We start from the raw sequence: 20,700 nt of genomic DNA, 5'->3' as shown, positions 1-20,700 counted from the left end.
AGTGGGCTTAACTTGCGGGGATCATGTTGTATTACCCATGTGGTGCTTCATGGACTGCAACTATGCCAAGTCTGAGTTTTCATAATCCCTCAAATGCCTTGGGACTTGAGTCTGTTATTTTACCCTTGTGCTGCCCTATCGCACTTAAGATTCCATGACCGTTGATCCCCATTACCCGTGATGCCATTGTGCTTCAGTCACATCAAGAGTCCCCCAAAACCCATGACCATATGGGTACCTTGCGCCCACTGCCACTAGAGTCTTGGTTTTATGTTCCTTTGTGCAGGTTTGAGCTGAACAGAAACATTAGTTTCCTGGCTCATTGGATCCAAACATCAGTTTGCACCTGACCTGCCTGTAAAATGGAAGCCAGTGCAGCAACACATTTATCCTTCAAGGGTCATGGGGAATCTTCCAGGCTGCAACATGATGCATGTGTCACATGTGAACTGCTACATCTGTTGGATCCTCAACTTTGTATGTCTACCAGCCCTAAAACCCCAGGACCTTGCTTGTCCTATGCACCCTGCAAAACAATCTTCACACGTCTCAAGCACATGAAGAATCTGCCAGACCCATTCTGTTTTCTGGTCTTAAGCAGTTTAAGTTGGGCTGGTGATTCACATGTGTGCCCAGCTCCCTCAACTCCGCCTTCTTCTCAGCCTCCTGCAGAGCTACTCCAGCTACTGCAGCATGATGTGGTATATGTGACAATGTAACCAGAAAATAGTTCACATTTGCAGTGTTTTGTAGAAAGCCACACATGTGTTTATGCGTTGTTTACAAGTGACAGCTGTTACATTTTCGCATGACCAACAACCACAACACTTTGCATCATCTGCCAATGTAGAAAAGCTAGAGGTTTGCGAAGTTTCATGGAGATTCATCAAAGAGAAGTCAAGTTATTAATGTTCAAAAACCCAGGAAAGTCATAACTGTGTGTGAGCCATTAATCACACGCTATCTCTGTGGGGACCTGGGCATGTCTGTAATCACACACATTCTCTTTGGCAACCGTGGTAATACTATAGTCACACACTATCTCTGTGGGGACCTGGGCATGTCTATAATCACACACTATCTCTGTGGGGACCTGGGCATGTCTATAATCACACACTATCTCTGTGGGGACCTGGGCATGTCTATAATCACACACTATCTCTGTGAGGACCTGGACATGTCTATAATCTCACACTATCTCTGTGGGGACCTGGGCATGTCTATATTCACACACTATCTCTGTGGGGACCTGGGCATGTCTATAACCACACATTATCTCTGTGGGGACCTGGGCATGTCTAGAATCACACAGTATCTCTGTGGGGACCTGGGCATGTCTATAATCACACACATTCTATTTGGTGACCGTGGTAATACTATAGTCACACACCATCTTTGTGGGGACTTGAACATTCATTTAATTACACACAAGCTCTGTTTTGGCTTGAGCATCACCAGCTTTGCATTCTCTGTATGGGGCTTTTTGAATACTGAAAAGTAGTAAAGTTAGACTTTTGGTCTAAGTTTACATTGTTGAAACTGAAAAGTACAAAAGTTAGATTTTTTTGTCTAAGTTTACCATTGTGAATCGGGCCCTATTTTAATGAGGACTTAAACACAATCATCTTTGTGCACTATCTCTGTGGGGACTTAAACATCACTATAATAACACTCTGTATTTGTATGGGCTTAAAAAAACTATAATACTTGAACATCACTATAAAAACATACTATCTCTGTGGGGACTTCAAGTAACTAAACACAAGCTCTGTTTCGACTTGAAGCACCAAGGGGTGCCATGAGGCAAAGTTAGACTTTTGGTCAAAATTTACCTTTGTGATTACTGAAAAGTAGTAAAGATAGACTTTTTGTCTACGTTTACCTTTGTGAATTGGGCCCTATTTTAATGATGACTTAAACACAATCACCTTCATGCACTATCTCTGTGGGGACTTAAACATCGCTATAATAACACACTATCTTTGTGGGGACTTGAACAACACTGTAATAAAACACTATCTTTGTGGGGACTTGAACATCACTATAATAACACACCATCTCTGTGGGGACTTGAACATCACTATAATAACACACCATCTCTGTGGGGACTTGAACATCTCTATGATAACACACCATCTCTGTGGGGACCTGAGCATTTCTATAATTACACACAACCGCTGTGTGGACTTGAACATCATTAGTTTCACATCCTTTATAATGGGCTTCAAGCTTTGAATGTACACACTATTTCAGTATCTCTGTGGGAACTTAAACATCTATTTTGGTAAAAATGTAAGCAGCTACTCAAGCTCTGGATTCCACTTGACCATATTCCTTTGTTCCATATGTTAATTTCCTTATGTGTTAGTTCCCTTATCTCCTAAGATTTTAAGCACTAATAAATAGGTTAAATGCAGCTTTAAGTGTCTTTCGTTAAGCATGATATGGTATTTTCTGGCACAATAAGATAATCTGCCTTTATTGTATACCCCTATTATATATGCAGCAATTCATATATGAATATATTTTAATGTTGTTTGTATATATTGTTGCTAAAATAAACATTTAGCCATGTGCCTTCGACTGTATTCAATCACAAATAGTGTTATGGACTAGGTCCCCACAAGGATGGTAGCACGTGTTCAATCCCCACAAGGATGGTGCTGTGCGCACGATTAAATAACAATATATTTGCAAATTTGAAGCAGGATCCTGTATCATTAATTTTTTCCTAACATTTTTCTGTTAGTTGTGTGTTTTACAAACATTGGGAAAGGTAAGTCCCCACAAGGCAGGTATTCACACATAGTCCCCACAAGGATGGTAACACGTGTAGGTGTGCGTGTGTGTGTGTGTGTGTGTGTGTGTGTGTGTGTGTGTGAGGTACTGAAGCAACGTGGAAGCGTGGCAATGTGTCCTTTATATACTGGAGTATTTCCTAGCAATGTGCTGGTGCGTCACATGGTGAGTCAATGTGGACCCATGTAGTAATGTGTCTTATACGTACTGGGGCACATTCTGGGATTAAGTTGGTGCTTCCTGTACAGAGGTAATGTGGAAATACTTGTTGTAATGTCTCTTTTACATACTGGGATATCGCCTGGGAATGAGATGGGGCTTTAACACTGAGGCAATGTGAAAACATGTGGCAATAGTGCCTTTATATAACGGCGCACATCCTGAAAATGCGTTGGTGCTTTCATGAGCTGACTGAGGCAATGTGGGAAGACATGTCTCCTTGCACCCTTTATATACTGGGACATAATCTGGAAATCTGCGTGTTCTTCAATGTACTGAGGCTATTTAGAAACATGTGGCTATGTATCATTAAGATAAAGAGGCATGCCTTCAGTCTCACTTATTATCACCCACTCTGATTCACTCATTCTTATTCGTTCATTCACACCCACTCACATTCACAGTTATTACTCATTATTACTCATTCATTATCAATCACTCTTACCCACCTGCAGTTATTTGTGTTCTCACTTTTTCATTTTTCATCCGCTTTGACTTAATTATACATATTCACTGACACTCAATCCCACTCCCCACCTATGACTCACTCACTCACTCACTCACTCACTCACTCACTCACTCACATAGGCTCACACATAGAGACACACATGTTCATACATGTACATACTCTCTCACACACACAAACATAGGGCCTAATTTAGATCTTGGCAGATGGGTTAATCTGTCACAATGGTGATAGATAACCCGTTTGCTGAAATATAAATCCCATTATATGCTATGGGATTTATATTTTGGCAGATGGGACATCTGTCTCATTTGTGACTGAGTAACCCGTCCGCCAAGATCTAAATCAGGCCCATACTCTTTTCTGCACGGAAGCACACATCATACATTTAAAAGTGATTTATTTTACTTACCTCATTTGCCAGCAAAAGGTCCCATTCCAGCTCCTGATCCTCCATTTGTTATTACACTAATAGAGAAAAATAAACTAATATTAATTAGTCTAATTCTAAAAATTGGCAGAAAACAATGAGGCAGAAGCATGGGTGCCCAAAAGGAAAAGTTGACCATGTGTACTTGGTGTTGATTTTGCCACATCATGAGGCTAATCAGTGCCAAGGGTCGAAAGTGGTGAGTTAAAGGTTGCATCTGCATCTTAAATTGACCTCTTAAAGGACGTCCATATGGTGCTTCACAAGTGGAAATCACAAATAATTTGAGTTAGCATAAGCCAGAGGTCTTCAAACTTCTGGATGCCGAGACCCCACTGTCAAAATTTCCAGGCGTAAGGACCCCTCCTGAAAAAATATTCTAGAACTTGGTACTCCTCATCACCAATAAACACAAACACCCCCAGCTTCCATGGCAAATCATTTTTACGGTGGAGAAATATTATTAAACGGTGTTTAGCAAATTAAAGGTTTGTGGGTGACTGATGTTTGGAGTAACAGGCTTACTACACATTTCAAACCAAAAGTCTCTAAAAAGGCAGGGCTACTGGAATTATGAGGCAAGTGAAGACCGAATTATGCCGCAGTTTTAAACTTGTAAAGGCCGGGCTTTAGAGGTATTTTGCAAGGTATGGTAGACTACATGTACTTGTGTGTCCTGCAGACAATATATCTGTGGTATTATCACAGAAATTAAGAGTAAAAACTGTCCACCAGACTGTAAAACAGGTCAGCAAGCAGCAAAACAAAGCACACACACTGACCTGACTGGGCACCCTGTGGGCACTGCCAGACTGCCCTATAGGAAGGTCTACTAAATTATGAGGCAAGGGAGGACCAAATTATGCAGCAGGGTCGACGAAATTGTGTGGTAAGAAAATGTAAATAAAGCTATGTGATGCGCATATTTTGGGATACTACTGCTTCATTATTCTGAATTGCTTTACACGCAGTAACACTGGGCAAAAGTTTCACCTCATCAGTACCAGTTTATAAACAAAATACAGCAATGAACAACAGAAAGATGTCTAGTCCACCTTTGTAAAGGGCCTTCCACTCTGCAGGAATATGTGTAGCCACATTAGAAGCTCACCTGCTCCTGGCCGGGAGAAGTAGGGTGTCCCTTAAAACCCTGGAGGTCTTGTGCATAGTTAAACAGTTCACACATGCCTCTTTCCTCCTACCACCTCCCATTTCTGTCAGTTAAAGTATGCCTGACCTTGTCTCTCAATACCTAATAATCACACACAGGCCGGGAATTGTCTGTCCATGCTCTTCCCCTTCATCCCATCAATGTTATGCCCCCTCCAAGCCCCCGCCCACCCAGGCCCCCACCAAGCACACTGCCTTTCTGTCAGCTGCATAATATAACAGAACATGTGGATTTGTAAACCGCACCTATTACCTAAGCTAGGGTCTCAAGGCGCTGAATAACAGTTGTTTATTTTTACCCAACTCAATGGTACTCATTTTATCGACCATAGGTGGATGAAAGGCCAAGTGGACCCACCGGGATGTGAACCTGTGACCATGAGGTCGAACACAGGCCCCTACAGTGGATGCAATAGTCCACTAAGCCACCAGACCCGGCTTGATGGCAGCGCCATTTCAAAAGGGGGCAGAGCACCTGCAGCCTGCACCACAGTTGCACTGCCCCAACCCTGCCTTGGAAAGAAAGTAAAAGGCACCCCCTTAGCCCTCTGAGAGCTTGAGTCCGAGTGCACACAATACATGATGTCCCTGGTTGGTTTCTACAACATACAGCTCCCAAGATATCACACTTTAAATCCATTATTGGGATGGGAACCATAAACCAGTACACGCGTCTCCAAATGCAATTGCCTCTGTGTCATCTCAGGCCAAGTGCCCTATTAAATGCACATCATGCTTCCCTTAAACTATATCCATTTACTTGCGAAGCACAGTGGGATTGTGACGATCCCATGGGAAGGTTGTGTTGCATCTGAAGGGCCACAAGGTTTCTAGCCGAATTGTGGGCGCTCGTTTTCATATATTTTCTACTCATTTCCACTTTCCTATATATTAATTCATCTCCCTTTAGCACTTCCTCTGTCACAATGGAAAGAACTCCCTCGTGACCTATTGATTTTTCAGGGTAAATATTCCAATTATACAGGCATAATCATTGCAATACAACACATTTATTTTATTTTTTCATTATTTTTATTCTTTAAATTACTTCTTCATTTGCTATTTTCCTTTTTTAATGATTTAAAAAAATAACATTTATGCATCAAAAGTATCAAAAATGACTCAAAGTTCACAATTCATTATTTCAAAACTCCTATACATATAACACCAGGTAGAGAACAATACCACACACACCACTTTCACTCTATCACATTCACAACTTCACATATCTGGGTTTTATAAACAAGTCTTATTAGATGTTATCTCTGTTACTCAAGTATATAATCACTTTAGTTGGTAGAAAAAAGGGAACTTGGTCAACGCGTTTTGGTTCGATTTGCACAACGATGGACACCACCTTCATCAGGACTCGCCAGATAACATAAAAGTTCTCTAGACCTGGGAATATTCTCAATAATTCTTCAGACCAGAGTGTCACTGGTACTTCAAGATTCCTTTGAATGGCGCAGTATCCACGATTATACTTCAGTCAGCTCTGGTGATCAGATTACAGTGGGAAATTCTGTTAAGGTTGCAGCACTATAGCTATCTTGGAGTTATCTTCCTCTCTTAAAAATCCCACCAGCTAGGTCCCCGCTGGGATTCCATGGGAATGAAAATGTTGACCGGAAAGAACTTGCAAGTTACTGGCTTGGTAAAAAGCAGCGCGAAGATTTAAGAGCGTTAATGAGTGCAGCTGATAATTTGAACTAATGGCCAGGAAGAGGGAGGAAGTAGTGCATTCATGGTGAACAACACGAGGATGGTGAACGTTTTGCACATAAGGTAAAAATATGGGACAGGGAGATGCAGGGCATGTGAACTGGAAAGTGTAGGGATTGTAGGAAAAGGGAGGACTAAGAGCAGGGGAATGGGTCTTTTGTGCAATGTTTGTCATGAGGTCTTCGTTTATTTTCATAGCGCTCTCAGGGTAAAATCGGATTTGGGAGGCACGGGTGAGGTATAGGGGTAGAATTTAGCAGCATTCGAATGATGTTTTACTGGGGTTTGGGACACAGAGGTGATTACTCGTTTTTATAATTGATGTTGGGTCGTTGAATATTCTATATTGTTTATAATGAAACATGAGGCTAAGCTGTTTATTGTATGTGTTTCAGCAATCCCTGACGAAGAGCCAAGAGGGCTCGAAATGCATTGGATATTTACATAGTGTGTCAACTTCAAACCTGTGATTGATCTGTACGTACCATTGTATAAAGCCTGGAGTGGCGAGCAGTTGGTATTGGAAGAATTTAATAAAAACTGCAGATTTAATTACACTGTCTCCGTTGTGATGAAGATAAATAGTGAATGGAAGTAACATTGGATAACAAAAAGGTCACGGACATAAGAGTTTACATTTGAATACTTGGATTAATGGAATATATTGTCGGGAATGATTACCACTTTGTGAAGTGCGACAGTAGAGCGCGAGAGGAGTGCTCTCTTAGAATACATAACAATGAAAAGGGGACATGGGCAGCAAACTGGCCCCAATAGGCTCTGCGCATTGGAATAATAGGAACTACACTACATGGCGCCCAACGTTGGGCGCCATGTAGTGTAGTTCCTATCATCCCAATAGGCTCTGCGCATTGGAATAATACCTTCAATAGTATAGGCCTAGACCAGACGTTAACTAGGTCTACTACTGTCGATATTAGACTTAAAGTTTTGGGTTTGCCAGCTTAGCTCAGAGTTCACTAGAAACTTTCTCGAATGTTCTGGAAGGAATTAACTTCCCTGATTAGACAAGAAGGGATTTAGTTTCTGACAACCATAGAACATGACAACTTTGCTCTCCCCTAATCAAGAGTGTATCTCGAGAGTCGTGTGAACAAAAGGCAATTTATTTTACTCAGTCAGTACGTGCATTCTTAGTCTCATCAGATTGTAGAGAAAAGGAAGAGACGGGCGTGTTCAATAAAAGGTGTTATTTATTGATCAGTCTCTTTTCTCATACAAGAGAAATGGATCGATATTATTGCAATACTTATGGTTAAGTAAAGTGCATACATTAAAAGCAGTAGTATAAAATAATACTGTAAAAACATTGATATGGTTTCTAAGCCATATGAAGGTTTAAAATGATTAAAATAGATATATACACATATACATTTGACTAAACGTACTCAACTGGTGTTTCTAAATACGCCTACCCCGTGTACCTGACCTAAGCCTAATACGTGGGCGGGAATAGAAAGTTACAGTTTAAGTTAAGTTTGTTTTGCCAAGTGACTAACTAAAGAATTCTCTGTGAGGGGTTGTTCAGTTCTGTACCTGGAAGTTAGGATGAATGAGGGATGGTATCTCTCTCTCTGGTCTCGATATTCCAGGCTGCCTGCGAGGGCTACCCGGAAGCGCCGGTGCTGGATCTCTCGGCTAGAGAAAGCAGCGCGTCTCGTTCTCAGCGCGTCAGGAAGGCGGGGCTGCGCCAGCGGGGTCTGCTCTGCTCTTGGCTTCGGCAAGTATGGCTGCTCCGTCTCGTCACCACCGCGTGTGTTTGCATAGGGCAATATCGGTAATATTTATACCTTTAAGGTGCCGAGATTGACGTAAGGATGGACATAGATACGTCAATAAGGATGTCATACGACCAGGTCGTTAGCACATTCTTTTGCTGAAGTTCTCGGTGAAATCAAAACAATGGCCGCAGGGTTTTTCCCAGGTTGTCATAGGTTTGATTTGTTTAGAGAACTCTGTATGCCTTATCAGGGGCCGGAGGAATATCGCTTGTCTAATTAGATCGCAAGCGTTATGACCTAATCAGATAACACGTTCCTGTGCCGTAGTGTGGCTTCGTCAGATAACGGTATCTGCATCATGGGGGTTTGCTGCCTCATGGGCTGACTGCTAGTTAACTTGTTGGTTTGTTAACCAGAATAGGGTCAGGAATAGGGGGATCGATTCAGGACCTATAGGAATACATCACAAGGGGACATAAGTACTGCCGTGCGGTACCGGCTTGGAGGCATCCAGACAGAATCCGAGTATTAATTAAAATAAGGCCGATCAGCACCTTTCAGCTTGCACCTTTACGAACCACGGCTCCGCAGCCTTTCACACTCCACAGGTGCATATGTATGGCCCCAGTTCCTGGTGTGCAGTGCATCCTGCAGTTTCTCTGATTGGAGGACAGTCGTCAATGACATTGTATTCTTTTACAATGTCCTCCAATCAGAGAGCTCCGTGACATGCACTGTTCGGAATCCAAAACGAAGAGTAAACGTTTTGGATTCCAGATTCAGGCAGAAGTGCAAGGGAAATGCGCAACCCCCTTTCCACAGCTCCATGCCCCCCTTTGGGGTCGCACCCCACAGATTGAAGACCCCTGGCATAAGCTGAAGCCATCTTGTTTGTGGCATCCATTTTGTCAGCTATGTCATTCTTCCATCCTCTGCTGCTCGTCTTTTTCCCTGCCTGTGCTGTCTATTTTAGTTAACTTCCTGACTCAGCTAAAAGCAATATGTATGCTAAAGAGTTTGTAGCTGCCAGAACACCTGGTCTCAGACTCAACTGTCAATCTCTTAGTGCTGCCATAAGCACTCCTGCTCGCCCTCCCACTTTGCTGACTAAGTGGTTTCCCATTTGCCCAGGTTTGTTGGTAGTTATTCCTGTGTAAGCCTGTACCTTCCATTTGTAACTACATGCTTACCAGTGCAGAAAACTCAGTATAAAAGAGCCATGGTCTGTGTATTCAAGCTACCTCCTGGAACACTTGAGGGTGTTGTATGGACGTGGTCTCACTCGTGAGTTAATAAACGTGTTATTTTGAATTTCAGCTTCAGTGTCAATCTCTATTTTGTTGGTCTAAGGGCCCGTGGACAAAGAGAAGGGGGAACCCTGCAATGGTGTGCCCTAAATAGGCATATTTCCACAGATTTGGCGCCCAACATGGAGCTTGTCGGAGACGCGACCGCCCGAAGGAGTGGTCTTGACGTAAGAATGGAATCTTGCTGAGGTGACGTCCTGCATCAGGAGATCCTTGTCTTTGCAGACCAAAGTGTTTTTCAGGTTTTCTTGATATTGACCCTCCAGGTGGTGGCCGATCCCGACTGAGATATCCTCTGGAGCCCGTTTTAGCCATGCCCAGTAGGTCGACCAAGAGATTGGCAGTTGGAGGTTAGAGATTTTTGTTTGGTAAGGTCGCTGAATCAGCACTCTTGATTTTGGATTTGCTTGGCCAAGATTCTGGTTTTGTTTGTTTGTTTACCTATTGCAAAAGTTAAAGGCAGGTAATGTGGAGATTTTTCTCTACTTTGATATATCTGGGATAAGTAATATTTTACTATAATTTGGCAGCATGCCTGCTAATAGCGCACTTTGTAGGTTGTGTTGCTGTCTTGGAGGAACCAAAATGGATTTAGAAAGAAGTCAGCCGGCTACCCCAGAGGGGACACCTAATAGGCATATGTACATTAAATATGGTATTTCGTCCATAATGTATAGTACACTGTGGAACAAATATACGAAAAAGGATCCTGATGTATGAAGGCCTGTGAATGGATCATTTGACTTTAAAGAGATTCAATATTTAGAGCAGTGTTTATTTAAGAAGAAAACTCTACAAGATATGTTTGATTGTGTACGAATGTGGGAGAAAGAAGTGCATGAGAAAGTGAGGAAAGAAGAAGCTATAGCAGAAAAAGAACAGCAAAAAGCAATATATAAAAAAGCGTTAGAACTAAAAAATAAAGAAATGAAGGAAATAAAAGAAAAAGAGGAAAGGGAACGTCGTTTAGAGATAACTGGCCAGTACCCTATTAGGCGCCCATTTATCCCATACTTAATAAACCTCAAGATGATTCTATCTTGTTAGATAGACCTCAACCCCCGTATAAATTCCGTAGTGCCCATGAGAATGAGGTTTCTGACGAGGAGCATTTGTCCTCAGATGAGAAAGACATAGTTAAGCAAGATGGGTGCCTGACTCTTTCTACTTTAACTGCTGAATGCAAGGCCACTCTTAGATCCGCTGCTCGTGAAGCAGCTTGTGGGAATGCCGCCGCTCCAGAACTCATAGCTATGGTTCAGCAGTGGATAGATTTAGAGCGGGAAACAACCTTTACAACGCAACTTTTACAACGCACTGCCATTACAACAAAACTTTTACAACGCAAAAACTATTACAATGCATGTATTTACAACGCATGTTTTTACAACGCAAGTACCTTTACAACGCATACCATTACAACGTAAGTATTGGTAAGTATATAATTATATTTAAAATGTTATATGTTTGGGTTTTTTTAAGGGGTATTTTTAGGGTTCAGGGTCAGTTTTCAGTTTTTGGGTAAAGGGGTATTTTTAGGGTTCAGGGTCAGTTTTCAGTTTTTGGGTAAAGGGGTATTTTTAGGGTTCAGGGTCAGTTTTCAGTTTTTGGGTAAAAGGGTATTTTTAGGGTTCAGGGTCAGTTTTCAGTTTTTGGGTAAAGGGGTATTTTTAGGGTTCAGGGTCAGTTTTCAGTTTTTGGGTAAAGGGGTATTTTTAGGGTTCAGGGTCAGTTTTCAGTTTTTGGGTAAAGGGGTATTTTTAGGGTTCAGGGTCAGTTTTCAGTTTTTGGGTAAAGGGGTATTTTTAGTGTTCAGGGTCAGTTTTCAGTTTTTGGGTAAAGGGGTATTTTTAGGGTTCAGGGTCAGTTTTCAGTTTTTGGGTAAAGGGGTATTTTTAGGGTTTAGGGTCAGTTTTGTTTTTTTGGGTAAAAGGGTATTTTTAGGGTTCAGGGTCAGTTTTGGGTTTTTGGGTAAAGGGGTATTTTTAGGTTTCATGGTCAGTTTTGAGTTTTTGTGGTACAGGGGTATTTTTAGGGTTCAGGGTCAGTTTTGGTTTTTTGGGGTATAGGGGTACAGGGTAAAAATAAAATAAAATTAAATTTAAATTAAATTATTTAAATTACATTTAAATTAATTAAATTAAATTAAATTAAATTAAATTAAATTAAATTAAATTAAATTATATTATTTTCAAATAATTTCAAATAAAAAAATTAATATATACTTACCAATACTTACGTTGTAATGGTATGCGTTGTAAAGGTACCTGCGTTGTAAAAACATGCGTTGTAAATACATGCGTTGTAATAGTTTTTGCGTTGTAAAAAATTTGTTGTAATGGTATGCGTTGTAATAGTACGCGTTGTAACGTCATACATCCATTTAGAGCAGTTATATTTTATAGAGACGTTTACTTTGGGAGTAATACTCAGTTTTAGAAAACATTCTGGTGATCCAGAGCTCTCTGATATAAATTCTGATTATAAACAATTAAGTGATTGCACCTTTCTTCCTTCACAGGTGCCTGATCTAATTAGGCGAGTGGTTAAAATGCAAACTGACGCATTCCGTCTGCGAGAGGAGAAAAAGCAGCTGGCAAAGCTACAACTGAACAAACAGTTCAGTCCTCGGCATGACAAGAAGGAGCTGCAGGGACAGATAAAGACACTAGTGATACTGTAGGTACTGTGAAACCAATGCGTGAAGCTGCGCCTCTGTATGTTCCTCCGAAGGGTGCGGGAACAAGTGAGGATAAAACCTCAGAAGATGCAAAGGGATATTTTATTTATAATTGGGTTTGTACCCCTTTGAGTAGAGTAGATGTTATGGCTCTTAAAGGTGCTTTGCCCGACTCACTGAAAAATCTGGCCGTTTTTATGAAGAAGTGGAAGGAGCTATTAGCTCTTGCACTATGACCTGCTAGATATCGATATGTTTTTTGGACTTCTTTTGCTCCCTGATATGTGGAGAGCAATTCGGAAGGTAGACAATATTGCAGCTTACGGTGATACTTGGGTGCATTTAGAGGAAATAGATGTGGCTAGAGAACCTGTGCAGAAACCACAACAGGTGATATTAGATCTTCCCAAAGCTATTGTAACTAGGTAACTAAGTTAACAACTCGGGAAACATCCTTTACAACGCAACTTTTACCACGCAGTGCCTTTATGATGCAACTTTTACAACGCAAACCATTACAACGCATTGCGCTGGGGGGCGCTCTAGGATAGGGAATAGATTTAATTTACTATCCAACACCTTCCCTACTATCCATGGGGACTGGAGTTGGAATAGTAAATTAAACTATTCACTATCCAGCACCCCTAAGCACTATGCGTTGTAAAGGCATTCGTTGTAAAAATTGCGTTGTAAAGGCAGGCGTGGTAAAAGCATGCGTTGTAATGTCATACATCCTAAAAACTCTTATACACCCTAAGAAAATAGATTGGACAACGTTAGTGTCTTGTAAACAGAAAGCAGATAAGTCAGTTTCTGATTTCTTTACACGATTTGAAGAGACATTCAATGACTTTAATGGCCAGTCATTGACAGATGAAACGGTAAGCATCTGTTTGTCGACAAATTTGTTGCTAATTTGTTGCCAGAAATAGCTAGTCGCCTAAAGGCCAGCAAGAGTTCATAGACCACGTCTTCCCCAGTCTCCCTTTTGACTATGGCCCAGTACTATGAGCATCAGGAATTGGAAGCAAAAGGCAAGCAGGATAAAAAGGTTAAGGATTTAAAAACAAAAGTTATGTTGGCTAAAGTCTATGGTCCACCATTCAAAGGTAGTGGTAGAGGGGGGCGTGCAGTATACACCCCTGGTGTACACCCTTTCTCTTGAGCAACTTTGTCTTCTGATCAGTGTGCCTATTGTAAAGAGATTGGACATTGGCGTTCTGAGTGCCCCCTTTTGCAAGGTCAGCAGTATCAATGGGGTAGAGGAAGCATGAGAGGACGCCCAGGGAATTCAAGACAAAGGGGAGGAATAGGAAATCATACCAGGTTTGAGGCAGCTGAACACAACCCGAATTATTCTAATACCTTAGACAAAATCAATATCAAATGTCTGATTATTCGACCGATGGTCTTGGGGATTCTAATTATGCATAGGAATGTCTAGGATGGGAAAAGGAACCGGTTGAGGTGCCAGTAGATCAAAAAGGTCCTTATGTTGATGCAAATGTCTTGGGCTCTACTGATCAGTTTCTGGTTGATACAGGAGCTACTCGTAGTGCTCTGTCTAAAAAAGTGGTTGCTAGGGCTTCCCTGTCTGGCGCAAAGATAACATCTATAGGATTCGATGGGACACCTACACTTAGCCCACTGTCACAGCCACTTGCATTTAGTCTTGATAAATTCCCTGCAGCATGTCCATGTTTGCTTTCCCCTAGCACGCCGGATAGCATTGTGGGTATTGAGATGCTTATATATTTCCGTGCTACAATACGTTTTTCCCCAGAAGGTGTGCGTGTTCTTTTAAATTATAACTATCCAATGGTTGAGACATCTTTTCTCATTAAAGAGGAGGTTGCTCTGGCATCGTTACCTAGTACTTTGCGGGCTACATCAGATACTGATGTCGGACAAATGGTTATTTCACCTGTACATATTCAAGTGAAGGAAGGTGCTTTGTTGCCTCGACTGCCCCAATATAAAATATCTCGGGAAGGTGAAGAAGCATTAATACATATTGTTCAGGATTTGATCAGAGTGCGGGTTGTGGAAGAAGTCCCTTATAACATTTGTAATAGCTCTATTCTTCTTATTTTGAAAAGACACTGACACTAAAATGTATAGATTCATCATTGACTTACAAGAAGTGAACAAAATTGTGGTACCCCAATATCCAGTAGTTTCTGACATCACTATACTTCTTACTATGGTTCCTCCTACTGCACCTACATTTAGTGTCATTGATTTGAAAAATGCATTTTTCTCAATACTTATTCACCCTGACAGCCGCTATTTGTACAGCTTCACTTTGAATAATCGATCCTTCAGATTCTGTAGAGCTCCACAAGGGTATACAGAGAGTCCTAGCATTTATAGCCAGGCATTGAAAAGAGAGCTTGATTTTTTTCCTGTACCAAAAGGGGTGGCTCTTATTCAATATGTCGATGACATCTTGTTGGCTGCCGATACGCCTGAACAGTGTGAAGAAGGTACACTGTCATAGCTCTCATTCCTTGCTTCTCATCATCATAAAGTCTCCGGGAAGAAATTGCAATATTGTAGATAGCAGGTTACCTATTTAGGTCACCTCCTGTCTAAGAAGGGACATGCACGCACACTAGACCGCATTCAAACTATCTTGGACACGTCTGTGCCCTGTACTCAGAAGGATGTTCATGCACTGATTGGCCTTACTTCTTTCTGTAGGCAGCGGATCCCTAGTTTTTCTCACAATATTAAACCTTTGTTGGCCCTTGTGACTAAAGATACTCCAATGCCTCTCCCATGGACCACTGAATGCCAGAATGCTATTCGACAGTTACGTCACACTCTTGGTTCTGCACCAGTATTAGGATCTCCAGACTACACTAAGGCCTTCGCACTCTATCTATACAAGAAGGACGGCTGTGCTCTCTCAGTTTTAACACAGACACACGGTGATAAGCAGTGTCCTTGTGCACATTTCTCAGCTGTCCTTGATCCAGTTGCCCACACGCTGCTTGGTTGTTTTCGAGCGGTGGCAGCGACAGCTGCGTCCATAAGTCAAGGAGAGGGAATAGTCTTATCATATGGATTGCTTGTGCCAGTATCCCATTCAGTTGATGCTTTATTAAATCAAACGAAAACACAACATTTGACTAGTGCCTGTTTAACAGGCTATGAATTGACACTTTTGGCACCTCATATCACACTGAAAAGATGTTTGACTCTAAATGCTGCTACATTTTTGCCATTACCAGCTACTCAGTCTCAGTCACAAGAGCTACATGACTGTATATCCATGAAGAACAAACAAAGGGTCGTGTTGACCTACAAGATACACTTCTTTCTAATGTTGATGGGGAACTGTGGGTTGATGGGTCTTGCCTGAAGTTGCCTGATGGCACAACATCTGCTGCTTATGCAATTACAACACTTCAGACAGTAGTTGAGACAGCTCGCATCCCACAGAAGTCGGCTCACGCAACCGAGTTGATAGCACTGACGAGAGCATGTGAGCTTAGTACAGATCTACTTGTTATCATCTACATCGATAGTCGATATGCTTTTGGAGTTGCTCATGATTTTGGGCAACTCTGGAAGGAAAGAGGCTTTCTTACTCACATGGGACACAAATAGTGCATGGGGAATTAGTACATAATCTCGTTACTGCCTTGACATATCCTAAGAAAGTGGCAATTGTTAAGTGTAGTACACACAAGAAAGTGACTGATAAAATAGGAAAAGGAAATGCCTATGCAGACTACACAGTTTATGAGACTGCAATGCAACGAAGTACTACATCTATGTATGTAGTTAGGTCACAGGCTGAATGTTGGCATGATGCCAGACAAGAGGTGCTGGACATGCAACAATCTGTCTTTGTCAATGAATTAGACGAATGGTCCAAGGAGGGAGCATTGGACGATGAGGGCTGTTGGAGGAATAAAGAAATTACCAAATGGAAGTTAACCTTATCTTATTTACATCCTATGATTCACATGGCTCATGGGCCGGCACATGTTGGAGCAATCTCAATAGCAAAGCAATTTATGCATGTTTGGGATCATCCAGAGATTGTCGGGACAGCTAAGAAAATAGTCCAGTACCAGTCTGATTTATCTTCAGTATAATCCTGTAAAGGGAACACGAATTCCAGCAGGAGGGTTTGCAATACCTACTGCACCTATTGAGGTTCTGCAAATGGATTATATCCAGCTTGAATGCTGTAATAATCTGAAGTATGTTCTGGTAGTGGTTTGTGCCTTTAGTAAATACGCCACAAAAGATAATACAGCTCTTACTATAGCAAAGGTGATCCTAAAGGAGTTTTTCCCCTGATTCGGCATTCGTCGAGTTTTATGGAGTGACAACGGACCCCATTTTATTGGGCAAGTTGTTGAGTATCTCATGAAAGGGTTGGGAATTAAGCAGAAGTTTCATGCTGCTTTTCAACCACAATCAGCAGGACTAGTGGAACATTACAATTCTACCATCAAACTAACTTCCACACCTTTGAAATGGCCTGATGCACTGCCATTGGCTTTACTATCTATTAGATCGGTACCACTCGGGAGACTCTTCCAGACAGGTCCCAAGGTGAGGGCTACTGCTTGCGCCCTGGAGATTGGGTGCTGACGAAATCCTTCCAGGGAACCAGCTCCCTAGCATCCAGATGGCGAGGCCCTGAGCAGGTGCTCTTGGATACCAGGATTGCGGTTCGAGTGACCAACCGGAAGTACTGGGTACACGCGACACATTGTCGGAAGGTGTTGCAGGACCTAGTGAGCCCAGCTGTGTTGGCAGATTACCGCGACTTCCTGGACACTGAGAAAGGACAAGCTATATCACCAGAAGGAACTGAAGAAGTCTTTCCGAACCACACGATCCCTGGTGTATCTAGATATCAGCTGCGACCCCAGAAGACACTTTATTGCAGAAAAAGACTGTTTGAGCCACTGTTCTGGGTGGTTAAAGGATGAATACAAAGGGGGTAGCCTTTTAGTGACTGCTCGCCTCAACCTCGGTGAAGAAACCAACATCTGCCCAGGACCTTAGGGCACCATCTGTTTTGTTGTTCAACGACAAGATGAACATGCCTAAGGAGAAGAAGCAAACTGCTGCAAAAGTTTGTGATCAAAAGAGTATGTTCATTATTGGACTCATTTCGATTGTTGTTCTCATTGCTATAATAACATGGGTTGTAGAGGGAGTAGCTCCTGCTTGAAAACTACTGACTGCTACTACTCCTGTCCCCATTGAATAGCACCATTTCACTCTTACTTATCACGAGCAGAAGCATAGAATGTCTTATCTCACAAAATGTTCATTCAAATGTTGCATCATGCTCATAATGCTACAAACATTACCATCTGTTGGGTGTGTGGAATGATGCCAGCTCATCAGAAAAAGGGAGGAACACTTTTCTTTCCTTTGCCGTTTTCACACAATGGCTCCTGTAGAGCCTGGTTTGCATTGTTGTCGGCCTCTGAAGTTGCTAACATTACTTATGCTTATGTAGGAAGACTAAACTTTCAGTTAAATAGAGTTTGTTACCCTGATGAGGAAGGAGATCCACAAGCTGAAGGAACTGTATGGGGAATGGAGGAGTATCGTCAAGGAAATTCCTCTGTGCGCTATGTTTTCCTTAACACTCAAACTATCAAGGGTAATAGACCTCCTGTTATAGCTGCTTTTAGAGCTCAAGCAGACCTTTGTGTGAGCAGTATTGGAAGTATCCCTGTGGGTAAAAATGACTTTACTAAACATTGAACATTACTAGAATATACAATAGTATTTCTTTGTCCTCACATCACACCTATTTCATTTGTGGAAATAAAGGTTATTACCACCTACCTATTGGGTGGTCAGGTAGCTGCTTTGTGTCCTTTTTGCTACCACCTGTGTTTTTGGCACCTGCAACCTACCATAAAGAATATAAACTGTATAATGTCATTTCTAAGAGCCGATTCAAGAGGACAATAAACAATGATGAGGTGGATCAAACTGATACTGCACTGCAGCAGCACGTTGACTTTAATTTGGGACTGTTCTTCTTTGTTGGTGCAGCCTTAAACAGCAGAAAGAAAAGGTGCTTGACACGTGTTGTGGAGGCTGTAACCAATCAGACAGCCATGGCACTTGGAAATATCACAGAAGAACTACAAATTGCGAGAATCATGGTGCCCCAAAATAGGATGGTCCTTGATGTCATCCTGGTCGACCGTGGTGGAGCATGCCACATCATTGGGAGCAGCTGCTGTGTATATATCCTTGATCACATCCCTTCATATTTTGAAGCAATTTCCAAGCTGCACAAAATAGCCACTAAAATCCATCAGGATTCAGGGACATGGACTATGACTGGATGGCTAGGGACTATGTTTACTGTATGGGGCTAGAAATTATTGTCAGCCCAATGTATATTTCTTGCTATTCTCTTTATTTGCTGCCTTTGTATGCAATGTGGCCCGATGCTCTGTTCCCTAAGTATTTCTACTTGTGCCTCATGTATACCGACTAAACGAAAAGTCACAAATGTAAATGATCGCTTGGCAATGGACCAAGAAATTACTGAATTAATGCAGATAGATGAGCACGATGTTTTCCGTACTCCCTAAAACAGTATATGAAGATGTCTTCAGCATATGCTAAAAGGGCTATCTGTGGAAATCGCAAATAATCTCTGTTAGCATAAGATGAAACCATCTTGTTTGTGGCATCCATTTTGTCAGCTATGTAATTCTTCCATCCTCTGCTGCTCATCTTTTTCCCTGCCTGTGCTGTCTATTTTAGTTAACTTCCTGACTCAGATAAAAACAATATGCATGCTAATAAGTTTGTAGTTGCCAGAACACCTGGTCTCAGACTCAACTGTCAATCTCCTAGTGCTGCCATAAACACTCCTGCTCCCCCTCCCACTTTGCTGAGTAAGCAATTTTTTATTTGCCCATGCTTGTTGGTAGTTATTTCTGTGTAGGCCTGCTCCTTCTATTTGTAACTAAATGCTTACCAGTGCAGAAAACTCAGTATAAAAGAACCATGGTCTGCGTATTCAAGCCACTACCTCCTGGAACACTTGAGGGTGTTGTATGGACGTGGTCTCACTCATGAGTGAATAAACGTGTTATTTTGAATTTCAGCTTCAGTGTCAATCTCTATTTTGTTGGTCTCAGGACCCTTGGACAAAGAGAAGGGTGAACCTTGCACCGGTGTGCCCCTAAAAAGGCACATTTCCACACACAAACAAGGCAATGGGAAAATCATGTAGCAAGGTGTTTTTTACCTGCTGCGCACATCTAAAGGGACCCTAAGTTCCACATGGATGATCCCAACATATCTGCCCAGTCTCTTTTTGCCCTTCATTTGAATAATGACTATGCTTCGCCCTGAACACTATCTATTCCTGAGGAAGGTTTTGTACTTGGTCTTATTAACCCGAAAGAGGTTTTCTCTCAGCTATCGATCTTATCCAAGTGTAATGGTCCAAGTATTTCCTAAATCCTTTTTTTCCCCTCTCGTTTACAACAGTAGCCATTCATGGGCAACCTAAACAATTAGGGTCCGCGATATCTAACATTGTCAATCTCCATGATGTTGGGATATGTGTTTCAAACTGCCTGTTCTACTTTCAGAACTCAAGAAGTTACAATGAATCCTTGGTTGGCATCCTTAGTAATTTTACCTTGTTAAATGAAAGATGATTTAAGTTTAAGAATTCTGCCCATTGATAACCTGAAGAACTCAATGCTGACAGAAAATCCATAGGGACAATTTGACACCTTCATCCATCCCTAATTCGAGGGCTTGATTTAGTTTCCTGAATGGACCATGACATACACAACAGATAGTCGATCATCTTTTATACAAGTACTGTAGGCTATACTGCATTGCAATAAGGTGGACAGGATATCTTTCATGTTTGTGACAAAATAACCCGTTCTCTAAACTCCAAATTAGGCAATGAGTAGTTAAAACATAACCAAACAAACGTATATAAAGCACATTTAAATGCCAAGACCTTAGTGTTCAAAATCCAAATAGATGCTGCCAAAAACATAGCTAAAAGACTATTTAAAGTTGGATACTCCTCTATCCTCATCAGTGGTCCCAACAACAAGCCCCTGGTTAGGAACTGGCCTGTAATTTGGAAGGGACTGGTAGTGGGGATCGGAATTAGAAGATCTGCA

General features: G+C 41.7%; 1 protein-coding gene across 2 annotated transcripts in view; it reads right to left on the bottom strand.

Moving 5' to 3' along the window:
* The window catches only part of LOC144774269 (uncharacterized), a 592,191-nt gene that overhangs the window by 289,671 nt on the left and 281,820 nt on the right, over window positions 1–20,700 (bottom strand). The window contains exon 4 of one of the 2 annotated variants that reach the window (XM_078659179.1): window positions 3,897–3,952. The exons of the other annotated variant lie outside the window; for it this stretch is intronic. Coding sequence (XP_078515305.1) covers window positions 3,897–3,952 — 56 coding nt within the window. The remainder of the gene's footprint in view (window positions 1–3,896; window positions 3,953–20,700) is intronic. 2 annotated transcript variants of the gene reach the window in all.

Source organism: Lissotriton helveticus, chromosome 1_1, assembly GCF_964261635.1.
Source record: "Lissotriton helveticus chromosome 1_1, aLisHel1.1, whole genome shotgun sequence".
Taxonomy (NCBI): Eukaryota; Metazoa; Chordata; class Amphibia; order Caudata; family Salamandridae; genus Lissotriton; species Lissotriton helveticus.
Note: the sequence above shows the minus strand (reverse complement) of the source record. Positions and strands in the feature narration are given on the sequence as shown.